Genomic DNA, 25,400 nt, shown 5'->3' with positions numbered 1-25,400 from the left:
CGGGCTTGCAGGGGCCTATCCCAGCCGTCTTTGGGCAGTCGGCGGGGTACACCCTGAACTGGTTGCCAGCCAATCGCAGGGAAAACAATCACATGCGCTCACAATCACACCTCGAGCCAATTTGGAGTGTTCCATTAACCTATCATGCATGTCTTTGGAATGTGTGAGGAAACCGGACAACCCGAAAAAATCCCATGCAGGTACGTATGCGTAGAACATGCAAACTTCACACATGGGCCAGAAAACGGAATCGAACCCTGCACCTCTGTACTGTGAGACGGACGTGCTAACCCGTTGTTCTCTGTGCCGCCCTTGGTGGTAAATAATACAGATAAACTTCTTGTCTCCACAGGTGTGATCACTTAAGCTTTTCACAACAGTTATCATCATCCAGGAGGGCAGAGAGCTTTTCTGTTTCCCAAAGAAGACGCAAACACTAATACTTGGGAAACATACAAGTACATAAGTCAAAATCGTATCAGCGTTAGATGACGGCATGACTGTAAAACAACTGTTACCATCGTCCACCGAGCGCGCAGCGCCACATCCAATATGGCGGCGAGGTCAGTGTACAAATGGGTCTTTGGTGTTGCAGTTACAAATTTCAAGCAGAAACTGTAATAAAACTACACAACGGCGCACAGTAAAGTTAATTTGTTTATTGATTGCATAAACCATCAAAAATAAAGTTTAGTTTCAGTGTACAATCAACCGGAAACGGAGAGCTTCCTTTTTCCGGTTTATCTATTTTCTTCTTCGTTGTCGTGATTTCGTCGATGTTGCCTGTTGTCAACGTAGAAACAAATCACAAATGTCGTAGTTATACTATTTCATTGTTTTGTTCAGATATGTCGACTGCCGGTCTGCTGCACGCTTTTCAGAGGCGAATAACGGATCGCTTCACCAACGTCGCCATGGAGATATTTCAAGAAGTGGCGCATATTGTAAAAGGATACCAAGAGGAAAACGACCGTCTGCGAGCTTTGCTGAACAATGTGATAAACGTGCAGATGAAATCATCCAAAATTGGTTTGTATTACTGTAGTTGTCCATTACTTGCAGTACTTTTACTTGGCGCGGTTTAAAGTTTACCTTCGTTTATAACAATCATGTGTGGATTTTCATGAAAATGTCATTTGAACAATTGTGTATCTTGTAGGGGGGGAAATTAATTTAGAAAAATGCATTTTTTGTTTTACTGTACTAGAATTAGTGCGGCCAAGAGAAACACTATGAAGTGAAGAGGGTAGAGTGTTGGGAATAAAGTAAATCAATGTAAAGGAACACATTAAAATTTCAGCTGTAATGTAATTTACATCTTCAGATACCTTTTAGGCCAGTATAGAAAGCCTTGCTGGCAATTATGTCCAACATTGGGGAAAAAAACAAAAAACAATGTTTTCTGTCCCTCAATAGATCGCGGACGATTCTCTCGACCAACTACAGCTCTCAGAGAAAAAGCGCCTGGGCTGAACATTCCTGTGGTGGCAGAAATACAGCAAAGTTCCAAATTACCAATCATGGAGCCAACTGCCAATGAATCTGAAGAGGACAAAAATATATCAGAGCCACTGGTTAATACGCCTAAAGAGGAGCAAACTGAAATATCAGTGTCCTATGCAATGGAAGTATCAGATCAGCTGGCCAATGAACAAGAAATTGATTATACTCGAAGGTTGGCTGCAGAACGAGAGAGCAGAATGGAAAATGGCATCACAATGGATCATCTTAAAAGTGATTCCAAAGAGCAAGGCACCGGAAGGCTTGACATTGCTACCTCACTCCAGGCTGTCGCTTTTAGAGACTTCAACGCAGCTACGGAATTTTCTCATCCGTGCAGGAGCGAAGAAATCACAAACAAAGACCTGGGATATCACGAATCTCCGAAACACTCCTACAAAAAGGTAGACTTGTCTTTTTGTTCTTAGTAGGATTAATGTCATTTTAAAAAAAAAAATTAAAATCTCATTGAGCTATATTCTACTTTCCCATTGGACAGTTCTGACTTGCCTTGGCTCTATTTATCACCTTTGGTTTTCCACTACAAAACAGTTGCTCTTTGATGGTCACTAGTTTTTTTTCCAGTGTAAAGTATGTGCCTTGACTCAATAAACGTTCTAAGGGGAACACTAAGAATATCGATGCTTGAGAAAGAAAAATTGACAACCCTTTTTTTCCCCCTTTTAAGGCAGAGTATTAAATTTAATTTAACTATTACATTAATACTACATTCTTAATTTAAATTTCCCTCCCACATACAAAAAAAACACTGCCATTTTATTACCTATCTGTGCCCTGCGGTGGGCTGGCAACCAGTCCAGGGTGTACCCCACTTCTTGCCAAAAGTATTCTCTGGCATCATACTAAAGTGTATCTCTGAAAGTGTTTTCTAATGTTTTATTTTTGTTTTTGTGTTCTACCCGTTCTAAATGTCTCCACAGAAGTGCATCCGGGAAGACAAGCCAAAGAGGAAAAACGTTATGACGACCATAGCGTTGAAAAAGGAACTTATCGCCAAGTGGGAGTGCGGTACCCGCGTCTCCGACTTGGCTGTACAGTACAATATGGCTAAGTCGACAATATCAACGATATTGAAGAGAAAAGAAGCCATCAAAGCTGCGGATGTGGCGAAAGGGGTCAAAACACTCAGCAGCAGAAGAACTGACAAAGTGGAAGAAGTGGAAAAAGTTCTGCTGGAGTGGATTACCCATAAACAGTTGCGGGGCGACACCGTGTCCGAGACGCTCATTTGTGACAAGGCAAGGGAGCTGCATAATGCCCTTACCCGAGACAACCCTGGAGGCAGTGCCGAGGAATTCAAGGCTAGTAAGGGATGGTTTTGCAAATTCAAAAAGAGAAGTGGAATCCACGGCGTGCTAAGACCTCGGGAGGCTGCCAGAGCTGGAAAAGAAGACACAGAGAGATTTGAGGATGAATTTCAAAACTTTGTCGGCAGCCCGGCTTTTCTCCCCTAACAAGTATTTGTGAAGAAACCCCAACGCCAAAGAGGACCTGCAAATGACATCACAGGGCCGAGACAAGCCTGGAGAAGTTGGGCTGACTCCTTTTCTGGGAACTGCAAAATCAAACTACTACTTTTGTCCTATTCTCGAAAACATGAGGAATCCTATTAGTGAAAAAAAAAAACATTCTTAGTGTTATTTTGAGGCCAAAAAATGGGCAGCTCTTTAAGAAATGCTTTAAAAATAATTTCAAGAGTACATGATCAAGTAACATCTAACATTCTGAATAATTTTGAGTGAAAATGTCAAGAAGGTACTTTGAGGTGACCTCAGGGAGAACGCAAACCCTTTAAGACCAAATATTTAAAAAAATTATCTGCCTCTTTCTTTTTAAAAACTGAATCCAATGAAAAGACAAGTAAGCAATGGTGTAATCTCGCTTGCGGACTGATTGTAAAGTAAATTTGTGGAGCGGAGGATGGCGGGTAGAAGTGTAAAATTCCATCTGGAGTCACCTTTTGGGGTATTTGTTGTTTTTGCGCACCTTAACATCGCAGTTGCTCCTCCTTGTTATCACTCGCCAGAGTTGAGGTTGACTTCTTTACATTTTTATAGTTTTTACATTGAATGTATATAATGTGATTTGACACTTGCATGACTTTTAGACTGTTTTAGGACAAACAAAGCATATTTGATCAATTACTTAGTCATAATTGGTATTTGGCTTTACACTGTGATTTCAACATGGGTTGATGGGTGGTTAAAAAAAAAAAAGTGAGTGTAATATACTTCAACATTTTGAAATGTAACATTATTTATTTAAAGGAAAATGAATTTGAAATCCCAGCAAATCCATGGTGTTCAACTTCCAAGTGTTTATTGGTTTGCATTTTCTGAACATTGATGGTCAAAACGTAGTCTTTGCTCTATTATAGAAATCCAAATTAATAGTTGCGGCCCACTTGAGCAATTATATATCCCTCTCTTTTTTATTGTAGCGGTACCTTCACCACAAACATTTTTCCTGTGCAAAAGCATTGATCAACATTTCTGCGTGCTTTCTCACATGTTACAGACTTTATTAAACTGATTCAATAATTAATCATTAATTGCAGCCCTAATCTGCAGTTTATTTTTTAAAAAATTCTCGTAATGTAACTCAAGTTTTTAACCCGAACCCTCTTTGGAAAGCCTACCTCTAAACCCTAACCGTAGTTTGAAACTTGAACCTACCTGAACAACCGTCCAGTCGTCGGATGAGGCGGGAGGTACCCGGGTGTAAACCTCAACTAAACCGAACCCTGACCCGAATTGTTACGCAACAGCAAGCCATTCATTGTGAGTCTTTGTGCACTAAAATTTGAACAGAAAATGTATTTGATGCATTATAAGTGACCCAAAATATAATGATTAACCACATCAACACTTGTGTATATCTTTTCATCTTCCGCTTCAAATTCAAGGAAACGGTGACGGAGGTGACGAATTGGATGAGGTGGGAGGTGATGTCGATGTGAAAGTGAGCTGGCCAGAATGATTGTTGGGGGTGGGGAAGGGGCTTATCCCCAGGACTAATTGTGCCTATGACTGAAACATCTTCACTCAATATTAACAAGATATTTTTCCTTCTTATTAAAAAACAGATTAACATATTAATCAAAGTTCTAAAATGACGTAGTGAGCGGTGGAGCCAGCAGTGGTTGTTACTTTAGTTTGGTTATTGGTGCAAATGTGAGCAGGTTAGCTCACTCCTGAGTGAAGCCACATGCCCACGCCACTCTGGCTTTTTCCCGCTGGGTGTCAGAAAAGGGGGGCCGTGACTTGTTGCCTGGTGTGAGTGCGGGTGAAGAATCCACACCTTCCCTGGGGAAAGGTTTGCACGGTAGAACAGGAGGCCGTTCGGGGGGCCAATCGAGAGGCGAGTGCATGGGGATGTAGTGGAGATGTTGGCAGCGTGTGGGCGGTCCTTCTCGGTGGATGGGCAACTCTTGGGACTTTGGGGCGGAGTCTGAGTTGCTGTAGCCGATGAGCTGGTGAGGCGAGAGAGGGTCTCCCCATAGGTCAGCCTGGCTGCACGCCGACTCGGGAGTGTCACTTGAGTTACTTTGGCTTGGAGTGAAGACCCCCGAGCTGCTGCTGCTGTCTGACAGAGTGGAGTTAGTGCCATCCGGGATGGACGCTGGACTGATGGGCAAGGCAAGGGAACACTGCAGGCGAGACTGAAAACAGAGTGGATGGCCACCATAATCACTAATAGTATTGTCATGGAAAAGGGGGAGGGGGCACTTAAAAATGTCCAATGTGTACAGCAGAGTAACTGTAGATGCGACAGTCAGAGGTTAGGAAAACTGTTGTCATCAGAATCAGCAGCTTACATTCCTGGAGTCTTTCACACATGTTCAACACCTTGCTTGTGAAGGCATCACGAAAGGGAGGGAGGGGGGGGAGGGAGGGAGGAGAAGAATAGGAGGGAGGGGTGGGGGAGGAGAGTACCTTTGTTAGGGAGCGTACAGGGAGAGCAGGAGGGAGGTCACCAAGTTGGTGGCGGAAAGCGTCATAGTGCAGGGACACGTGTCGGCCTATAGGGGGCAACAGTAGACCATGATGAGGAAGGCTATTGAGGATGCTGATGATGAGAAAACTAGGATGGGGGTGAGGTCAAGGGGGTGTGGGCGTCTTCCTTTGTAATCTGTGATTTGATGAAACTATTTCAACAATATGATGGCGCTGCTAAATGAAACGTTGAAAGAAAAAAGACTTTTCATTCAGATGCACATACCGTGCGCTGGCGCATTCCGCGGGGGAACAGGAGGTGCCGTGACGCTGCCAATGTGAGCAGACAGAACGGGGACGACTTCTCTGGCGGCGCCGTCCAAACTCCAACTGCTGGGCACGCTCACGACTGCCAAAGCAAGTCAAGTTCTTGAGTATTCGGTGACCGTGAATTGGGGGGGGGCAACCGACCTACTGACCTTTGTCTGTGAACGACAGGTTGGGGTCGCTGCAGGGTTTACAAGCTGGACTGATCAGCTGATGGAGAAACACTCTCTGGAAGAAGAAAGCGCGGTTAAAGTTAAGTTTGGTCATTCACAACTTGACCGAAAGCCAAGCAGGTTTTAAAACTTGCTCATTTCTTACAGCTTCTCACGAAAGGACCAATCACGGCTCTTCTGTTTTCTGAAGCTGAGCCATGATTGGTCGTTAGCTGAGTAACTGTGATGTCATTTTCAGACAAAATGGCCGTCCCCTGAGATGGCTAAAACAGGGGGATATTACTGCTTAACTCATATTCCACAAATAAAATATTCATCAGAAAGTCGTGTTTTGACAACTGGGCTTGCATAGAACATATTCTTGCAAAGAACATTTTTGGGTTGACTTCCCCTTTATAAGAACACGAGAAAATGCAGTATGAGGGCTGATTGTGTTCTGTTCTCCATTCTGAGTGTGGTAAATAGACAGCAATTGCTGACCTGTCCGTCCTCGCTGAAGTTTTGGTACATGACGCTGTTGGGGCGCTCTCGCTGCAGTGGCAACAGCATCAACGTTTCTCTGTTGTTCTTGCTCTTTTCTGCCGCACAAGACGATGAGCAGGTGAGAGAGCTTGCAAGTTGCTTAAAATTTTAGCCATTGCACACGCTTTACCTTTGTGCGTTGACAGAGCCAAGCTGATGAAGTGAGAGGGTGCTGAGTGGGTGGAGCTCAGGCTGGAGGAGGAGTGGTTTGCCTGCAGACAAATATTGTTCACATGGAGGTGGTTGCGATGCACAGCTCCATTTCACGTTCGATTTTATTTCGATTCGAAGAGTTCAAATGCAAAAGCATACAATTCCATTTTTGAGATTTGAGAAAAATTGAAAAAAAAGTTTCCTATCCAATCCCGAAGCCTTCAAAGGGTGACAAACGCAAAATCCAAAAGATTGCACACAACGCTGCTATCCTCGCGATATCGTCGAGCCACTCGAAAATCCATTAGCAAAGGTTTGTCCATCGAAACTGGTGACATGAAAACTCCCAAAAAATTTGGCTGTGTCCACTATATTAGGAACAAAAACATTATCGGTTTGATTTCATACTTCTGACATGAGACAATTTCATCGGCACATCTTTTCATCTTGCTTCCCCGGATTTCCTATTCCTAACCTGAATGCCGTAGAAGTCTTCACTGTCGGCCAGGATGAGCACGTTTCCAACATTTCCCACCTCACTGGAGATGTGACGCGAAAGGAGGAGCCAAGTCGGGAGAAGGGGGAAGAACATAAAGGCCCGGATGATTTTCAACGGCGACAATCAACCAATCTCTCAACGTGAACCTTGTTAACGCTGTCTGAGACGAAAGACGTCACCTGTGTCGGTGCCCACTGAAGCCCTCGGAACCCGTCATCCCTCTGGTGTTGTTCGCTTGATCGGAAGCGCACGGAGCCTGCAACATGATGACATCGCACGAATGGCACCTTTAGAAGCAGACGCTCACTTTTCACAACCGTCACGTTCTGTACGGAATAATGTCGCCCCGTGACGAGCGCTAAATATTCCGTAGCGTTTGTGTTAGAGATGTTTATTGCCGTCAGACGTTCTTACATTGCACAGGCTGCTCTTCATCACCTGGAACTGATCCATCAGCTTCTTGTGCAGCGGCCGCATTTCAGGATGCACCAACTTGTCGTGCACAGCCAGGCCAGCTCCGAGGACGTGAACCTGAAAGAAAGGTCTTTGGATTCAGGTTTCTGTCGAACGCTGGCACACAGAGACATCATTGAAGTAAAGCAGTGCTTCTCCCCCCCCTACAATAAAGTGTAATTGCGCATCCCCTCCAGTAGGTGGCGGTGGCGCTCTCCTTGCCCATTGTATGCAGCGAGTATTAACTCTACCATGTAGGTTTGTTTTGTAACGAAAATGCTTTTATTTATAGATGGGGGAGAGAGTGAGTGGTGGGGGGGGGGCGCAAATTGTTTTTTTTTCTTGTTAGGGGGGGCGTAACAGAAAATAATTGCGAAGCACTGAACTAAACAAGTAATTGCACTTGTTGCACTTTCACATCTCACCTGCTCCTGCATCAAATGTTTCAGCTGTGTGATCTTGTCGTCGTCCTGAGGATGGCTGCTGATGTAATCCTTGTCAAAGAAAGCCTGGCAGCCACAAACAATACGACCAACAGCGTTTGGCATTGCCGTTGTTTATCCAGTCGCACAAACGATCACAAGCACAAAGTCATGGTCGTGAAATGGCAAAGACGAGCAGAGAATGGCATGAGGACGTTTTTGTGAGTGCAAGAAAATGACAACGGCGGTCAAGTTGACAAAATATCCGTGCCCACCTCCTGGTATCGGGCGATGCCGCCGTTGACGGCGGCGTCGACTACGCCGTTGAGCGTCATGCTGAGAAGGTTGACGTCGTTGCTGTGCGGCTGCTTGAGCTGATAGCGGCTGATCAGCGTGCGCAGCTCTTGGTTCTTGTTCTCCACCACACTGATGGCGTTTTCTAGCGGACTCACCTCCACCTGAAAGTGTTCAAATGTACACTTCCATCAAAGGGATTTTCTTCTCTGGAGGAAGCGTGGATCGAGGAAGCAACTTTCATGTTAGATTTAGGATTAGCATGAGGTCGCGCAACCATTGATTTGGATGTTTGCATGTCATTTATTCTCTCACCAGCTCTCTCTTCTCCACCTCAAACCAGCGTGAAATTCCAGGCAAAGGATGCGCAAGGATCAGAGTTGTCCTCTCGATCCAAAGACTCTGCAACACAGCAAAGTGGCTGACATCATCAAAATAAGTCCGAGGCTGAATTTAGTATTCATGTGATGAAATAACACGCCACTGAAAATTGATTTTCCTTTCTTCTATTAGGTTGTTTGTATAAACGTTAAAGCAGGGGTGGGCAAAGTATTTGATTGGTGGGCCACAATGGGTTCTAAAATTTGACAGAGAGGCCGGACCAGGAGCAGATGGCTGGAGTGATTTGGTCACCTAACCGCATCGGAGAAAAAAAATACATCTAATTTTGAATGAAAATGGGAAAAAAAAGTATTTAGAAAAGAAAACATTAACAAGGTTTATTGCTTTAAATTTTTTCAAGTTTGGCGAGCTGGATTAAAACGTTTAACGGGCCGCATGTGGCCCCCGGGCCGTAGTTTGCCCACACCTGCGTTAAAGTATACCTCTGGCGGCTCATTTCGAAGTATTGATGGCGAAAGGGAGAAATATTGTAAAGTTATATGAATACCTGGCGTTCCCATTTTGTGTCTAGTCTCGTATTTGCCGAAATAATCCCCGCCTGGTTCATTTTAATGCACGGCGCCCACCAATTGCTCCGGACTAATAGGCCAGATTGGTTACTTGTGGCTGTAAATCTGTCCTTTCTTATTTTTTTTTCTTGGTTGGTGACCCGAATAAGATGTCATCGGTATTAAAATCAATAAATAAATGTATTTTTTTAACATATTTCATGTGAAAATGCGAGGAATTTAATGACCTTGAACTCATTATCTCGATCTTTAGGTCCTTTATGGAAAGGTCGGTCGTGACGGAAACGGCGAATGTTGTTAACCCGGTAAAAACTTTTGATTCGGTCAGGGACTCGGTCCAATTGAAGGACGCCGACTGCTTCGGGAACTGGCGTGACGGCGTAAATCTGGAGGTCTGGGCGCTGCTTGTCAAAGAAACCCCAAAAAATAAGTCTCACACACACACGTGCACGCATACGTGCACACTCCAAAGCAGGATACACTGAGCATCAGACTGCAGAATGGCTTCATCGGGCTGGTTTGGGTGCTGCATGGCGATGGCTTGTGGGAACTCTCCCAGCATCCTTTGCTGAAATGCCTCAAGTCTTTCATAGTCGTGACCGCGACACACAAACTCTTTATTCTGGTGGAGACACATCCAAATGTATCGGATTTCACATTTGCGCATAGTCTGACATTTCGTAAAAAACCTCAATGAGCCCCAATCGCTCCATCCTTGCACTGTATATAGTTCCAGAAGCTTTTTTTTTTTTTATTCGATTACAAAACCGTTCAACTGACCCTGAGGAAGAAGGGGAACTTCCTGCCGTAGAATCCCACTCTGAAGAATTTCGGTTCCAGACGTTGTTGCTCCATGATGTAGTCAAAATAGGCTGCCTCCAATTTCTGCAAACACACACAAAAAGACAAAAACGATGTTTTTTTTTTAAATTTATTTATAATTCAACAACATTTTGCAGAGGTCAAAGTGATGAACCGCATGTGGAACTCACCCGAATCCAGCTAAGACTTTGGTAATCGTACAAGGATTCATACTGGAAGGCCAGTTCCCTGCACAGAGGAATCCCAAACTCCCAACACTGCACTCAGACACACACACACACACACACACAGAGAGATTTAACTGACCTGACTGAGCAACTTGTGCTGCTTAAACCTCCACTTTTGCATGGACTTGCCAAAAATAGCGGCTGATCTTTACCTTCCCTTTGCCGAAATAGTGAATGAGCTTGCGGCAGAGCGCCTCCTTGCGCTGCCACTCGGACTGAGCGGGATAATGCAGAAGGTCTTTCATTAGCCGCTCATCCCAGTGCAGCAACTCCCAGTACAACAAGAGCGTGAAAGCCGCCTCTGTGGGTCAAGAGCGCAGACATGCACAGATGTGGTCACAGATGTGCGTGCGTGTATGCGTGTGTGTGTGCAAGCGTGTTGTACCAGTGTAGTTGTCTGCCTGCAGATGCATGTCGCACAGTTTGTGGATGTAGCGGATGTACATCTCCTCCTTGTTGAGCTCCGATTTGTAGAAATTCTGAGCATCAACTTTGTGTTAGCGACGGAACGCTGCATCTATCATCATTTGTGACACTTCAGTCTTACCAAGAGATTGACAGTGCAGCCCATCTTCTTGTTCTCTGTCTCATCTCCTCTCATGCAATCCCTGAAGACAAGATGGAATAAACTCATCACCTTTTTCTATAGCTACTTCATCATTGCGTGTGCGTCACCTGTAGTCCAGGAGACGTTCCATCAGTCGAGTGACTGACGTAACAAAGGAGATGCCCGTCTCTCTCCACGTTTCCTGCTCGATCTTCTCCAACAGACTTGAAGAAGACAAGAAATCAACTGATGAATTTAACCCTTGCTTCTCCTCTTTGGGTCAGTGAAGTGCAGACACTTTTCATATGCAACACACACATCACACGATCATCCATCTAGATTCAGCTCGTCTCTCCGCTAGCGTTCCCAATAAAATGGGATTGAAGTGACTTTTTTTTCCCCCTGTGACTGCATTTGAATTCTTCTGCTGAGCAATACAATTGCAATAGGAAGAAGAGGCAGAGAAATGAAGAGATGTTAGTGCAGGTGTTAGTTCATGCATACCTGGGGTACGGCCCAAATAGCTGAGTTCTAATCCCCGCAGCACAAAGCAAGTGCACAAAAAGGAAGGTTAAAAAAAAATGAGTTCAAAGACACACAACCAAAGCTTCTAATGACAAAACATTTTGGTTTACAGCAAACTGAAGAGTTCTCTGTAGTTGTCGTCGCCTTTGCCTTCTGAAACCAAACTGTCCAGTTTGTCAATCAGCTCGGCCTCCACCTACATGACAACAACAAAACCACAAATGAAGTCCACAAGTATAGCACCGGACTGTATTTGGCTGTTTGCTAGCAGAGACAACTGACAAAACAGCCTTGTTGCTAAGCTAGCATTGTGAACATGTGTTTGTTGTTAAGCTAGCATTGAGAACATGAATGTTGCTAAGGTAGCATTGCGAACATGTTTGTTTCTAAGACAGCATTGTGAACATGTGTTTGTTGTTAAAATTGTGAACATGTGTTTGCTGCTAAGATAGCATCGTGAGCATGTTTGTTTCTAAGCTAGCACTGTGAACACGTGTTTGTTGTTAAGATAGCATTGAGAACACGTTTGTTTCTAAGCTAGCATTGTGAACATGTTTGTTCTAAACTAGCATTCTGAATATGTTTGTTGCCAAGCTAACATTGTGAACATGTGTTTGTTGTTAAGCTAGCATTGTGAACGTGCATGTTGCAAAGCTAGCATTGCGAACAAGTTTGTTTCCAAGCTAGCATTGTGAACGTTTGTTTCTAAGCTAGCATTGCAAACGTGTTTAGAGTCAGGATTAATCACGCAAACAACGTGTGTATGAATGAATACAGTTGCTACAAAATATGAAGGTGTTGTCGCCAGGACGGAAAATCCAAAGGGGGCAAACCTGTTTGAAGTTTCCGTTTTTGCGCTGCTCCCAGTCCATCATGTCGTGGAAGATTGGGATCATGATATTTCGGACCTCCGCCTGAGGCACCAACGTGACGCCCAGGAACGGACCGATCATCCCGGGAATGAAATGTCTCTTGTTTTCACCTGGGGTAGACGCAAGACTTTTGCAACCGGTGTCAACTGAAGCCATGAGCAACACTCGGGCGGTGGGTTCTTACTCAGGTTCTGCCACATGCTGAAGAGTTCGTACGTCATCGTCACCCGCATGTCTCCATACCTGCAGTTACAGTTATTTCTGATTTAATTTTGACAAATACTCCAAGAATAAATATCTAACCGCTTTGCGCGTTACAAATATTTTTTGCAGACAGGTCCTTACTTGTCAAAGATCTTGTTCCTTTTTGATGGACTCATGTTTTCCAGCTGCAAACTGGGCTGGTTGATGTATAAAACTGCCAGACTGAAGTAGGAGCTCCACACCTGCTCTCACAGGTAGAAAATCATACTAAGGACAATACTGTGTGCACCAAATATGAGCAAGAGTTGATCACATGGTGGTGGATGAATAAAACTGAAATGAATACCTTGAAGTCAAAGTCGGCACCTACAAAGTTCTTGAGCTGAAAGGGTGCAAGACGCTGCACCGTGCTTAGGATGATGCTGCAGAGCACAAAAGGCAGAATCAGTCACATGACAGCCTTCCTGGGCCTCCTTGCCTTTGTCTGTCGCGCCGTCTTACTGGCTGGTCAGGAGCCTCATCACATTCCAGTCCCGCGGGAAAATACTCAGTTTCATCAGGTTTCGGAACACGCACCAAATCTTCATCATGAACTCCTGATGAGACAAAAGCTCTGTCGGTTCTCACTCAATCAATCAAACAAACTCGATTCATACAGTTGTTTTCGTACCAAAAATAAATACATTTGAACACAAGTGTACCTTGAGTACTTCTTTGCTCTGAAAGTTCTCCATCAAGTGTTGGAAGTGGACGTCAGTCATGTGACGGAGCAGGGACAGAAGACAGGACACAAACTCTCCCTGACAAAAAGAATTAGAGGCAGACTCAGTTCAGCCGACGGCAAGTGCTCAGTGACAAAGAAGGTGACTCGATGGAAGGAGGCCATGTAAGAAACATAAACGACGAGTCCATCGGCTGGCACGCTGGCTTGACCTTCATCACGTCTCAAAGACTTCACTTTCAAGCTCAACTAAATGAATAGCACATCCTCTAATGTATCATACTATTTACAGTTGTCACCACAGAGTGCAAAAGTGCGGCAAAATTCACCACTTGACCGAAAAGCAGTGGATGAAACAGAAAATGGGGGAGGGGGGAAAATGCATTGGACGGGGCAAAATGTGCGCAAATTCTCATTTAAATTAGAAGATAATAATAACAATAATAATAATAATAATAATAATAATAATAATAATAATAAATATATATATATATACAAAAATAAATAAATAACACAATTTTAATAATTAATAGTAATAAATACATAAATTATTTTAATAATAATAATAATAATAATAATAATACCTTAAATTTGAGTCAAAGGACATAAAAATGCTTAGCTGACAAGATGCTTTAGTTATTCCACCAGTGACTGTGGATGCGTTTGTGTCACATTTTGCCCCGACAGATGATGGCAGCTAGTGAGAGAACTTTTGGATTGTTAGTTACTAACAGAGGTCTCGGCGGTGCACTGCGGACAGCGATGACCTCTTACCGCCTCCTGTGATTGGCTGTTGCTCATGATTGACAGCAAGGTCTGCAGCAGGACATCCAACAGAGACTCCACCATCATCTCCACCTCCTCCTGCACCGATGCATCCTGGGAAAAGGGGAGAGATAACAGAGGAGGGAAAACACATTTTTGCTTTTCTAAATAGTGGCACATTGATTTATTGAATTGAAACATGCCTCGTGATGTCGTTGTAAATACGTGATCGTCTGAGAAAGTCAGACTTCAATCAAGTTTAAAAAAAAATTTTTTCCTTTCCTGTGTGTCGTAGAAGGAAATCTGATAAGATCCTCCTGTGTGTGCGTGCGTTACCAACGAGCTGGTCTTGATGATTGAGAAAAGAGAAGTGAGGATTCCAGAACACATGAGCAGCTCTTTCTGATGCCTGAGATGGAGATGAATATGATGGAGAAGCACAGGAAGTAGGATCCTTCGAGACTCTGACCAAGCAGACAAACATGCACGCACACACACAAACACATTTATTTCATCAGTTCATGTGGTCTCATTCATGAGTTTAAAAATGCTAATCAGGGTTTCAGTGAGACCTTCACCTGGAAAAGAAAAGAGCCTGCTGTCCACAGTGCGAGCGATGGACTGCAACTTGACGGCGTCCATGGATTGACCCGGAATGTGAAGCATGGACGGCAAGCTGGCCAAAGTGCCGCGTGCAAATTCGGCCACTTCTTGCACCGAAAACATGTGCAGCAGCTCATCAAAGATGGCCGGAACAGAGCTCAACACAGCCACCTGCAAAAGGTCACACCGACAATAATGCAAACCTTGAATGTTTCTTTGATCTCAATGCTAATCATCTCAGTCGTCTTGATCAATCGAGAGCACACATTTCATAAATGATACAAAGTCAAATGTTACATGCGTGGGTAAAACTGAAACATCTTTCTTTGTATATTTTTTCTATGTGTGGTGAATGTCATCTTATTTCATTCATTGACATGCATTAAACCTTCGAAATCATTGAACAAATAAATCGACAATCAGGATGCGGTGGGCCTTCCTCCCTCCTGTCCGATGGTCCTGTATTCATACTTACTGACAGTGGCGGCGTCCACAGGCTGTTGGAGCTCAACACCTGAGCACTGTAAGCAACCGGACCTTGGGAGGGTGGCCCGGCCTGACAAGGGCCTCGATCAGGCTGAGGGCCACAGGTGTCGGTATATAGATAGGAGAACCCCCGCTCCCCCCCCCCAACCCCCCCACGAGGAATAACAAGGAGCCAGTAGGAAAAAGAGTTGACAATGTGTTGTAGGAGATTCAAGGCAGAGGAGGAAGAAGCACAGCAAAGGTCAGAGCCGCTCTATCGCTAAACGATCCCAAAGATCCACTTTAGTTTTGCAAACCTGAGTGAAGATGAGGGTCTCGCAGGTGGGCCGGTCCAGGCTGAGAACAAAGCGGATGGACTGAAAGAGATCCTGGATGCTGCTCCGAAACTGTTCCTCCTCCATCCCGCAGGTGGCTCGAGAGTAAAGACTCCGAGACTGAACGATGAACTTGAACAGATACTCCAGCGCCTGGTGGTTGGTCAACAACGTACGGTAGTTCATATTCATAAACAATGCTCGTCAACCTACATTGGTTCCGATACCAGCGCATAAAAAAAGACCTCCCATCTTACCCGCATTACGTCCTGGATGTGATCTTGCCGTACCGCCTCAGCCGAACGCTCCATGGACCACCTGAGACATCGAATCAGCTCCCTAACGCACAAGTGAAGCAGTTCAAGAACACATTCACGCACACGCATGCACGATTTGGCGCCGCCACTCACTTGTAGGCCAAAGCGCCAGCAAAGTGTTTGTGAATGTATGTGTCCATCACGGCTCGGAAATGGAAATATTTGCCGTCCCTCAGCAAATTGATGACGAAAACCTGAAGAGGAATTTGGAGATTAGCATTCCATTTTGGAAAGTTTGGAAATGTTCCATTTAGAATTTATTGATTGTTGTTGGCCAAAGAAAGATAATAAAAATGACAAAGGTTACTCGAGTGATGTTCATCAAAAACAGGTCACATAAACACAATTTTTGTTTTTTAAACAAATTTTTAGGCGCCGAATTCAAAACTGATCTCGATTTTTCTTTTTATCACCAGGTCAAGAATTTCCGTTTTCTTAAAAAATATCAATTAAATGTGTACGTATTAAATAAAACACCAAGATGGAATAATAACAACATTTGAAAATAAAGGAGAAAAAAAATCCTAAATTGAGTTTAAAATAGTAAAAATGTTAAAAGAAAAGCCAGCACAAATCCTCTTCATTGCTGCTATGCTAGCTTGCTACTACGCTAGCTTACGGTTAGCATCACTGCACACATCCCTCACCACACTGTCTCAAGTGTCATAAACAAAAACAAGTTGCCATGGAGCCATATAAGAGCCCAATCGGAATCAGCTGGCAAGTCTTACGACAGCTAATCAGTGGAATTTTGCTTATCTTGCTGTGCTAGAAAAAAAACTGAGAGCCATTTTGCAATTAGCATGCCAAATCCTGGTTTAATCATCATCAAAATCTAATTAACATTTTTTTTAATTATTCCCCAGTTTTATTTGAACATAAAGAGAACAATTTATAGAAGCAATCTCTGGCGTGAAAAAGACACAACTATTCTTTTTACATATGAACAATATTATTTCCTTAATGCAAAAAAGCAAGATTTTTGTTTTCATCTTACCAGAGACTGAAAAACCAAAGGGCCATATTTGTCAGTGTTGTCATCCAGAATGGAAAACAGCGTGTCCAGAATATCTTGAAGGAACTGAAAAAAGCCAACAGTATTCATGCCGCTTGACAGAACACGCAAACACTTGCATCCCGCTACAACAAAATTCCATTCAAGTAGTCAGCCAAGCAAAGCAGTAATCCGGAACGTGACATCAACGTGGAGATGACCAAAAGCAGATGAGCTCACCTTGACAATTTCCTCTCCGCTGACGTGCCGCAGACGACCGAGGATGTCGCCGACTCGGTCGGGATGAGCTTTCCACTTGAGCAGAGCCAGCAGGTCCACTAGCGGATGAAGAGACATTTCACATATTCCATTTGGGACGTTCTTGGCAAGCAAAATGAAAGAATTTTCATCTACCATTCTGGGTGAGCTTGGTGGATGAGAGCTGGGTGGAGATCCAGAAAGTTTCCCTCGTGCTGCGCTGGAAGGCCGCGCTGGGAAGACCCGGGCTCAGGTGGTCTTTGCAGCAGGGCAGACCCAGATAGAGGCCGGGGTTACTCAAGGTGCTGTTCTCGTCACACTGAGGACACGCCACAGATGTCAACCAACAACTGGACCGGTCATGGGAAAGAAGACAAAAAAAAAAAAAAAACAAGTTTCACCTTGTAAACGAAGAGCTCGTGGCTCTGATCGGAGAGCGTGGTCCCGTCGTCCCTCATCAACGGCGTGAAGGAAAAACCAAAGAGTTTCTTGTCTCCTTTGTCCTTGGCTTCACGAAGCAGAAAGAAGACAAGCTGACAATGGGGACGTGATGTGCGTAGGCAGAATTAAACCGAGCCCGGCGTCAACCTCACTGGAACAATGTCGGAACTCGAAGCGGAGATGAGAGCCTCGGAATCTGTCGACGGGAACGGGAAGTTTGATGGTCTCGCTCCATCGAGGGCTGTTGTTGTGGTAGAGCACCAAGGAGCGATGCTCCGTCACATTGGGCTCGCCGCAACCCACACTGATGCAGTCCTGCACAGCCAGGTCGAAATGACAAACAACAGGGGGACCGTTTTATTTTTTTTCACGTTCTCCCGTTTTGTCATCCAAAAGCCAAAGACGTCAAGTTCCTACATGACGATGCCACGAATAAACACTGCATGACGCTCATCAAAAAGCTGACTTTTCGCCTTTTGCCCTCGAGCCGGCGAGGCTGCCTCTGGAGAGTGGCGCAATGAGGTCCATGCGGATACTTCTCGCAATAAGCCAATTTCCGCACAGCATAATTTCTTTCGCCTCGTTTTATGTCATATTATATCCTAGTGTTCTATTTTTAGGTGAGAGTTTTTATCCAATCAGAATCCAGCGAGCTTGTGTTGCTAGGCAGAATTCACATTACCAGTAGGACGCACTATTCGTCCAAGGCCTTCAGCAGGTGTCTTTTCTGTGTGAGTGAAGGAACTCTTACAGTTGATAGACAGTTGCGAGTTGATGACAGAAAGGCCTTCTCGGAGGTCTTACGTTAAAGGTGATGTACGTGTCTTGTAATTGGATAGTCACATGTGAGAGGGCAGCGCTATGCGGAATTAACACACCCGAAAGTCGTAACTTGCGACTGTTCGAAAATCTAAAATATATTCTTGTATATACTTGCAAGGCCATTTTCAAAATGGACCGTTCTGGCTGGTAACTGGACATGATTCTGTATCCTTGAAAACACCTCACAACCTGTACAAGTTCTCCATCAGCGTAGAGAACGGAAACGCAGACTTCAATGTTCTTCTGGACGCTTTTCCCTCCTCTCTCAAAGTCTCCTCGCTCCAGCGTCAAGTACAAGTCGTTACGCACGTCACCTGCAAAGGCAAACAATAATTGCTGCTGCGTTTGATTCTGAGCCGGTTATTGTCGCAACGGGGAAAACCAACAGCTCACCTGGCATGATGACGTCGGGAAAGCCGAGCTTGCGGGTCACGGTCACGCTCCCGCTTGACATGCATTTGTTGTCACGCTGGAGATCCTCCACGTCGCCGTGCAACAGCTGCAATGAGATGATGAGACCTGCGAGAACACAAGCGCCAGCGAGAGGCGGGTCAGCCCGATGTAGATGCAAAATTGGAAGCTGCAGTACATGGAAACAAAGATATTTATATAGAGAGATATATTTTTAATTTTTATTCGATGTGCTTCCAGTCACATTCTTCCGCTTAAACAGGGACGAGGGTCGAAAAGAAGGAAAGGAAAGCTCTGACTTTTTGCCCCTCGGCCACTAGGAGAGCACACTGCTCCTCCCACATCGGACATTCGCATTCCTGGCAAGGCCTGAAAAGTAAAATGTAGTCATTGCAAAATTAAAAAAAAAAAAAAGAGACTGTCATACCGTAGTTGTTTCCGGGCGCTGAGTATTTGGTACTGGACTTGCGGATGATGTTCTCGTGGATTTGGTACCATTCGCTCTCGTTGTTGCACCTGCAGGTTGAACTGTCAACTAATGTCTTGCTAGGAGTGTGTGCGTGTGTGTGTGTGTGTGAGAGAGAGAGAGGGAAACTCACATGTACACTTTGAGTACAAAGTCTTTCTCCTCTTTCAGCTCGGAGATGGTTTGCAGGACGTCGCTCATGGCGAGAACAGCGCAGCCGTAAGGGCGGCGATATCGAACGTGCGGGGGACCTTTTTTGTGGTCGTTCAGCAACATTCGCCCTGCCACAACGAGAGCGTGTGTGTTTGTTGCGAACATTGTTGACATCCAGTGAAATAGTCACAAATGTTTGTTTTTTTTTACCTGTGCGAATCACTTGTGAGACAATGTATAGATCTCTCTTCATATCTTTGTTGCTCAAGTCCTACGCACACGCACGCACAGATTGTTACAACACACGCATGGTGAGCAGGATGTTACCAGCAGGGGGCAGTGGCGCACCCTAACCTACCGTGAAAAGAGCGCACATCCGGTCTATCTTTTCCGAATTTTTGGGCCCTCCGTTTTTGTTGAGTCGCACCAGGAATTTTTCACTGAAAGACAAGCAATACGGCAAGTTTCACTCTCGCCTCCTCGTCAGGAGACTTCTGGGTCCGAAAACCAACCTGATGCTTCTTCCTTCCCTCAAGTCGTAGAGCCAGAAGAAGATGTCGCTGTCTTCTCCGATGTTATTGGACGTGAAACTCTTCAGATTGAGCAGTAGGTGGTGCGCTGCTGGACTTCTAGACGAGTGGCCGCCATCTTGCCGTTGTTGAGGGTTTAAATTGGGCTGCGGGCCATTTCAAAAACGATGACGGAAATTATTTTGAAGCATTTGTTAATCCAACAAAGTTAATGAGGATCAAGAAAGGATTTTTTTTGTTTCTATTTTTATGTCATTCCTGCTTTCTGGATCTTGTTTGTTTTGGCCTCATTGCTGCTCTCATCTTTCATTGTCAAACATTTTCTTCACAGGTCTTCTCCTGTTTGCTTTTTTTATTTGCATTTTTTTGTCGTTAATAATATAATTTTCAATTTGAATTATGCTTTTGCCAGGGGGTCTCCTTTTGGGGAACAATTCTTTTTTTTGACAAAAACTACTCATCACATTGCTTTATAATTACTCCAAGGCTATTTTGGAACCTAACGAGTGATCAAACATCCCACTCTGAGTTTGGTCAACCTCACCGAGGTGACGTTTTAGCGCTTGAAATGTCAGTGCAAAGCGGGCAAACCTGTGAGTTGTGTTGAACGTTGTTTCTGCTGCTTAGATGCTGAAAAGAAATAAAACATTCGTGAATAATCACATAAGTATCAAAAATATTTGTGCTTCAATTGGATCAAACTCACCATCTTGTAAAGATCCGAGACGCTGACCTTATCTTCATCCACCATCTCAAACTCTTTTCTTGGGACCAAGTCCAAACCCAAATGTCTGACCACACACACACGCATACAGAAAGATGAGGAACATGTGTGTGATCGGATGTCTGCGTCCGTGGGCGTTCTCACTCATTTCCCCAGTCCAGTCTGGCGGTCATGTGTCTTTTGATGTCTCTTTTGTGTTGATCCGTCAACTGCGTCGTCATCATCAGCTGCCTCCTCAGTTCCATCAGCTCGGACATCACGTGAGCCACATGGAAGAACAAATCCACCTTGTGTCTCTGGCAGGGACAGTTAGTCGATAATAATTTTGATGTCACATTTATCAAGTAGACTACATCAAATCATCTGAGTACGGAGTAAGATTATTTGGGTTAACGAAAATTAACAAAATAACTCAAACTAAACTAGAAAAAAAATTTTTCATTTAGGCTGCGGACGTTTTAGTGTATTTCCAAAAAGGGAAGCCGCTTACCACGTAGAGTTGCTTCCACAGCGACGCCCATTCCCGAAGCGTGGATGTCACCTCGGTAACGACCGCGTCTTCAATGGGCGCCGCGGCCTCATTGGGCCTGAAAAAAATAGACATTCATTCATTCATTCATTCATAGAAGAACTTTGTACTACTTAGTGATGACAGTTGAGTAGTTTTACTTGAGAGTTTATATTTAGTAGCAGTGGTCATACCCTTCATTGGTCACGGCACATTTCTTCACGTGAATGTAGCTGCACGGGAAAATTCCCTGCAGAAAGGGAAATGAAAAAAATACAAATCATCAATAGATACAAGGAATTTATTTAGATGAATATACAAATGACAGAAGGAATATAAATGAAGGGGAAAAGCGACACTTTCTTACTTTGACATTTGACCTCCTGCAGGAGAATCCTCGGAACCACCCTGAAAAATGCACAAAAAAAGGGACATATGAGAAGACGGGCTTTTTGTATTCCAAACTGAGTTCATTTCCGAACCAAAAAAGGAGAATTGTGTCAATTTATCACAGGAGATCAAAACAATTTTGATCGTGTGGGTGGCTGAGGATGGACTTTGTTCAGGACTGAAAGTCACCTTGGCATTTCTCCAGGATGCGAACACTCTCGCCGAGCTCCAACGTCAACGTGTGAGGGACGCAACTCCGGAAGCTGAAGATGGCTGTGTGGGGAACAAAAGTGGGATGAGGAACAGCGCACGTGATAGACAGAGACTCGGCTGAGAAGTGACTTGATAGACTCCATTATTGGCCTCCGGGTTCACTGGATCCCCATGACCTCAGATGACCTCAGCGCCATCGACAGGAAGACAATGTGAGGTCATTTCACTTTGCCCGTTTTTCGGTAGAGCGCGGTTAAGCCGAGTGGTTGGCTTGTCTGCTTTGCATTTCTGAAGTTGCAGGTGAAATCTGGCTCCGACCTTCCTTTGTGGAGGCAGCATGTTTTTTTGGGGGGGGGTTGTTTTCATCCCGCATTAAAAATATGTAAGCTTCGTTTTGGACTTTAGATCAGTGGTCACCACTCTTTCTTAAATTGTTTGAGATAAATATTTTTCATAGCTGACTGGTTAACGGCGCAGGCGTGGGCAAACTACAGCCCGGGGGCCACATGCGGCCCGTTAAACGTTTTAATCCGGCCCGCCAAATTTAACAAAAATTAAATGAATCAACTTTGTTAATGTTTTATTTTCTAAATACTGTGATTTTTCAAAGACATATATTGTTGTAATGTTTTGTTCACTTTCATTTAAAATTAAATGTATTTTTTTTCTACAATAAAGTGAGGTTACCAAAACACTCCATCCATCTGCTCCTGGTCCGGGCCCCTCTCTCAAATTTCAGAAAAACTTGCTGAGCAGTTCAGGGTGTCAGCTGGGACCTCCCCACCACAATCACCACTTGAGCGATGCGAAAGGCTGGGGAGGTGTTGCCAGCAGGAAAAACGAGAGAGAGGCTTAATGATAGAAGTGGTGATGATGATCGCGATGATAATGGTGAGGTCATGAATGATTGAGCAGAACATCTGCACGCTTTGTCTTTCCCATTTGGGTCAGAGCGAGATGTTGCGGCATAAAGCAGCGCTATCTTCAGCCTCATCTTCAATGGGAGGGAGGCATTCGATTTGCATCTTTTTTTTTTGATATTCCGCCTTTTACGTGTGGTATACACAAAAGCAAGCAGTTGTTTAAGAAAGCGCACATTTTAACAGGCGTGAAAATGTCACAAACAAGTGAAGGGAAACAGAGCGTGAGGACTTGCACGCTTCCTGTGTGGCATCGGGAGATTTTGGAATGAATTGATGTGTTTCAAGAGAGTGTGTGCAGCAGCTGTTGATGTTGTTTGGACAAAAGAGGGATTAAAGCAGATGAATCGAAATTTGTGATGGATTAAGATGATTTGTAATGGACAAAGCAGATCGCAAATGTTCTCACATCGGTTGTTGTGTCTGCTCTCAAACACAACCACCGTCAATTATGAAAAGTCATCAGGCATTATTTGAAAAGTTGGATGGTTTTCATCGAAAATTTGCTCTTGCCTCCAAATCTGCTTTCGTGAATTCATGTACGTTAGCTAGCCTAATTCATTTGGTGAAAGAAAATCCTTCCCGCTCAGATGCTGCTGAGCCAGAGTGAAAAAAAGAAGAAAAAAAAACAAGTGAGCGAGTGCTTCAGGCGACTGTTAAAAAAATGTAATCACATCAACTTACTGACCTGGATATGACTGTGTGCGCGCATGCGCGTGCACGCGTACCCACGTGTCAACGTGTGCGTGTGTACGAGCTAGCTCGCAGAAAGAAAAAGGAAAAGGTGAAATCCTTCTTTCTCTTTTAATGCTTTTCATGTTGTCAAAAACAGAACTAAGATGTTAGTATAAACAAACCTTGTCAATTTTTCACTACCTGAAATTAGCGACAACATACGGGCACGCGCCTAGTGACGGAAAGATGCCCAACGAGTGACGCGCACACGCGATGAACGTGTTCAAGTGGCTTAGCCCAGTGATCTACTTTCAGAGCGTCTGACCATCTGGACACACACACACGCACGCACGCGCACGCGCGTACACGCACGCGCGTTTAAAGCGAAAAACTGATGTTGCAGACAAACACGTTGTAAATATAAGTAATCCAAGTAACTATTGGACACAATAGTCAATCAGTAAATTGATGGAGTAACGCGAAAGCGATTCGCTCGTGGCCATCTTGCCGACAAGGTTGCGTCATCAGCCATTTTGTTGTCCATGACACGACAAGCCAACCTTACATCATTTCCACATGAAATATTGATCTTGAAAACATTCCAGGTTAAATATTAACGTGGTACGAACAACATCTGGAGGTTAAATATTGATGTCGTATAAAAACATGCAATGGAAAATATGGAAGAGGCCAAAGTGGAAGTGCTGCCGATGTCTTGTCAAATGTTGAAAGTAGAACTACGCACGATAGCTGACTGTGTGCGCGCAGTGTGTTGGTACGCAACTTTCCAAGCAAACAAACAAATGACTCCATGCTGACCTCCGACCTCACAACGGAACAGTTTTGTTTCTGGGAATTTAATGTGGCAAAGGGAGCGAGACCGTTGCCGTGGCGACGGCTGGAACCCGAATGGAACGTCCTGTTGGATGCGTCCCACGCGCACACGCGCGCATCCTAAACTTTTCATTGTTGTGCCTAGAGCAGCTCAGTGGTTGCAATTATTACCATGATGGTTATATATTTATAATTCTCATTTCTCAGTTTGAAACGCTTCCAGCAATGACTCGAACCTCTCATTTGCATTCCCCTCACGTCCCTCGATTGGGGAGTGACGATGCTTTGAAGGAGTGTGAAAAGCTTCTTTTCTTCGTACTGCCCAACGACTCTCAGCGCTTTCATGAGCACCAAGACAACACACGTGTTCAATGGGCCCTCAAAGTCACTTCGTGAGTGATTTGTCTGCATTTGCATGGTGAGCTGGTAGCAAGAAAAAGACGTGACATGAAACAAGCATTTGTCGAAGATCATCTTCCTCCTTCCCGTCATTGGACATCGATCGATACGCTTTATGTTTGATGCGATTTTGGCATTACATTCTCCAAAGTACACAAAACTTTTTCACGCAGTTGTGTCACAGCGTTTGTGTGCGTGATCCACTCACCCACGCCGAGCCGCTCGTCCTCTGTCAGCGTCCACATGACGTCACGAAGTTCACGCTGTCACCGTCTTCGTGGAAGCATTAAATGCCACCCGATGACGTCACGTAAAATGAGTGGGTAAAAGGAAAAGATGAAAAGTGATTAAAGTGATTATCACTATCTCTTCCAAGTTAATGCATCATCCTCATCATGTTGCTCGTGAAGCTGTCTTCCTCCCCATCATCACGCAGTCAAATGCACGACGAGAACGCGCGCGGGGCGTGCGCGCGTTTAAGAGGATCAACGGTGACGGGACTCTGCGCATGCGGGAAAGCACAACAAGCGCAAAATAATAAGAGTGCTCGCGCGGGTGTAAGCGTTTGAAATTGGAATTAAAACAACAGTTCAAAACAAAAAACAACAAGTCTAAAATACACTTTTGCGACTTCCCATTGAGCCATTTTATACCAAAGCAATGCATCGAGCATCAAGCTAGCACGCGTTTGTGACAACGTGATAATGAAAAGATAATTTTCTCGATCATTCACAAACTACACTACCTCGAACTGAACAGCAAATCGCCCCAGAAGGATGCGGAAGGCGCCACCTGCTGGACGTCACCAGAAAGACCACAAGGAGTCGGCAAGCACCAAACTAATGAAGAATGCAAGAAAGTTGCATGGCGAGAGATCAAGAGCTTCTCTGGCAAAGGTTCCGTCATTTTTACTGCTTGATGTGAGCAACAAGCAGCAAAAGCAATATCATATTTATGACTTTGGAGTGATTTCTTGTCCTGTTTTTCGTTTGTTTGTTTTGGAATGTATGAGAACGGGAGTACGAGGTTGTGCGGGGCAACTATTCACA

At 44.4% G+C, this 25,400-nt stretch overlaps 2 protein-coding genes across 6 annotated transcripts; one reads left to right on the top strand and one right to left on the bottom strand.

Annotated features, from left to right (window-relative positions):
- The first annotated feature begins 146 nt into the window (after positions 1-146).
- LOC148327097 (uncharacterized) lies at positions 147-4,386 on the top strand. Of its 2 annotated transcripts, XM_088308419.1 has the most exons (5): positions 147-200; positions 353-563; positions 847-1,029; positions 1,417-1,904; positions 2,442-4,386. In XM_088308419.1, the coding sequence occupies exons 2-5, from the start codon at positions 497-499 to the stop codon at positions 2,973-2,975; spliced, it is 1,272 nt and encodes a 423-aa protein (XP_088164545.1). In that variant the 5' UTR covers positions 147-200; positions 353-496; the 3' UTR covers positions 2,976-4,386. The 2 variants fall into 2 exon arrangements, with proteins under 2 accessions (XP_088164545.1, XP_088164544.1); XM_088308418.1 differs by lacking the exons at positions 147-200; positions 353-563 and having other exon boundaries at positions 737-1,029.
- Positions 3,760-24,757, bottom strand: LOC148327096 (dedicator of cytokinesis protein 3-like). Of its 4 annotated transcripts, XM_088308414.1 has the most exons (55): positions 24,560-24,757; positions 21,500-21,583; positions 21,288-21,328; positions 21,115-21,170; positions 20,903-20,999; positions 20,557-20,708; positions 20,395-20,479; positions 20,280-20,318; positions 19,671-19,834; positions 19,517-19,598; positions 19,369-19,429; positions 19,139-19,286; positions 18,967-19,055; positions 18,522-18,647; positions 18,318-18,442; positions 17,459-17,621; positions 17,267-17,373; positions 17,022-17,184; positions 16,848-16,945; positions 16,611-16,694; positions 15,707-15,807; positions 15,554-15,635; positions 15,279-15,449; positions 14,972-15,073; positions 14,472-14,667; positions 14,230-14,357; positions 13,861-14,007; positions 13,109-13,207; positions 12,909-13,003; positions 12,754-12,829; positions 12,549-12,649; positions 12,388-12,446; positions 12,165-12,313; positions 11,442-11,527; positions 11,311-11,337; positions 10,935-11,030; positions 10,807-10,867; positions 10,645-10,738; positions 10,412-10,560; positions 10,203-10,289; positions 9,991-10,095; positions 9,691-9,832; positions 9,438-9,604; positions 8,615-8,701; positions 8,281-8,463; positions 8,009-8,092; positions 7,545-7,661; positions 7,310-7,386; positions 7,107-7,170; positions 6,609-6,690; positions 6,437-6,534; positions 5,936-6,011; positions 5,743-5,865; positions 5,457-5,542; positions 3,760-5,182 (listed from the first exon to the last, which is right to left on the bottom strand). In XM_088308414.1, exons 1-55 carry the CDS (start codon positions 24,594-24,596, stop codon positions 4,709-4,711), a joined length of 6,072 nt encoding a protein of 2,023 aa, XP_088164540.1. In that variant the 5' UTR covers positions 24,597-24,757; the 3' UTR covers positions 3,760-4,708. The 4 variants fall into 4 exon arrangements, with proteins under 4 accessions (XP_088164540.1, XP_088164541.1, XP_088164542.1 ...); XM_088308415.1 differs by lacking the exon at positions 11,311-11,337; XM_088308416.1 differs by lacking the exon at positions 14,972-15,073.
- Positions 24,758-25,400: the final 643 nt, after the last annotated feature.

This window comes from Idiotropiscis lumnitzeri, chromosome 11 (genome assembly GCF_059441095.1).
Source record: "Idiotropiscis lumnitzeri isolate Australia: NSW breed Sydney's pygmy pipehorse chromosome 11, RoL_Ilum_1.0, whole genome shotgun sequence".
Taxonomy (NCBI): Eukaryota; Metazoa; Chordata; class Actinopteri; order Syngnathiformes; family Syngnathidae; genus Idiotropiscis; species Idiotropiscis lumnitzeri.
The sequence above is the reverse complement of the archived record's forward strand: the minus strand, read 5'-3'. Positions and strand labels throughout refer to the sequence as shown.

Bases quoted from the DNA above. Each gene is read 5' to 3' on its own strand.
- LOC148327097 (XM_088308418.1), top strand. From the start codon at position 777: ATGTTGCCTGTTGTCAACGTAGAAACAAATCACAAATGTCGTAGTTAT. The intron at 1,030-1,416 runs GTTTGTATTACT...GTCCCTCAATAG, and splicing joins GATGAAATCATCCAAAATTG to ATCGCGGACGATTCTCTCGA. The intron at 1,905-2,441 runs GTAGACTTGTCT...ATGTCTCCACAG, and splicing joins CGAAACACTCCTACAAAAAG to AAGTGCATCCGGGAAGACAA.
- LOC148327096 (XM_088308414.1), bottom strand. From the start codon at position 24,596: ATGTGGACGCTGACAGAGGACGAGCGGCTCGGCGTGG. The intron at 18,443-18,521 runs GTGAGCTGTTGG...TTGCCTTTGCAG, and splicing joins TCCCGACGTCATCATGCCAG to GTGACGTGCGTAACGACTTG. The intron at 11,031-11,310 runs GTATGCATGAAC...GTCTTCTTCAAG, and splicing joins CTATTTGGGCCGTACCCCAG to TCTGTTGGAGAAGATCGAGC.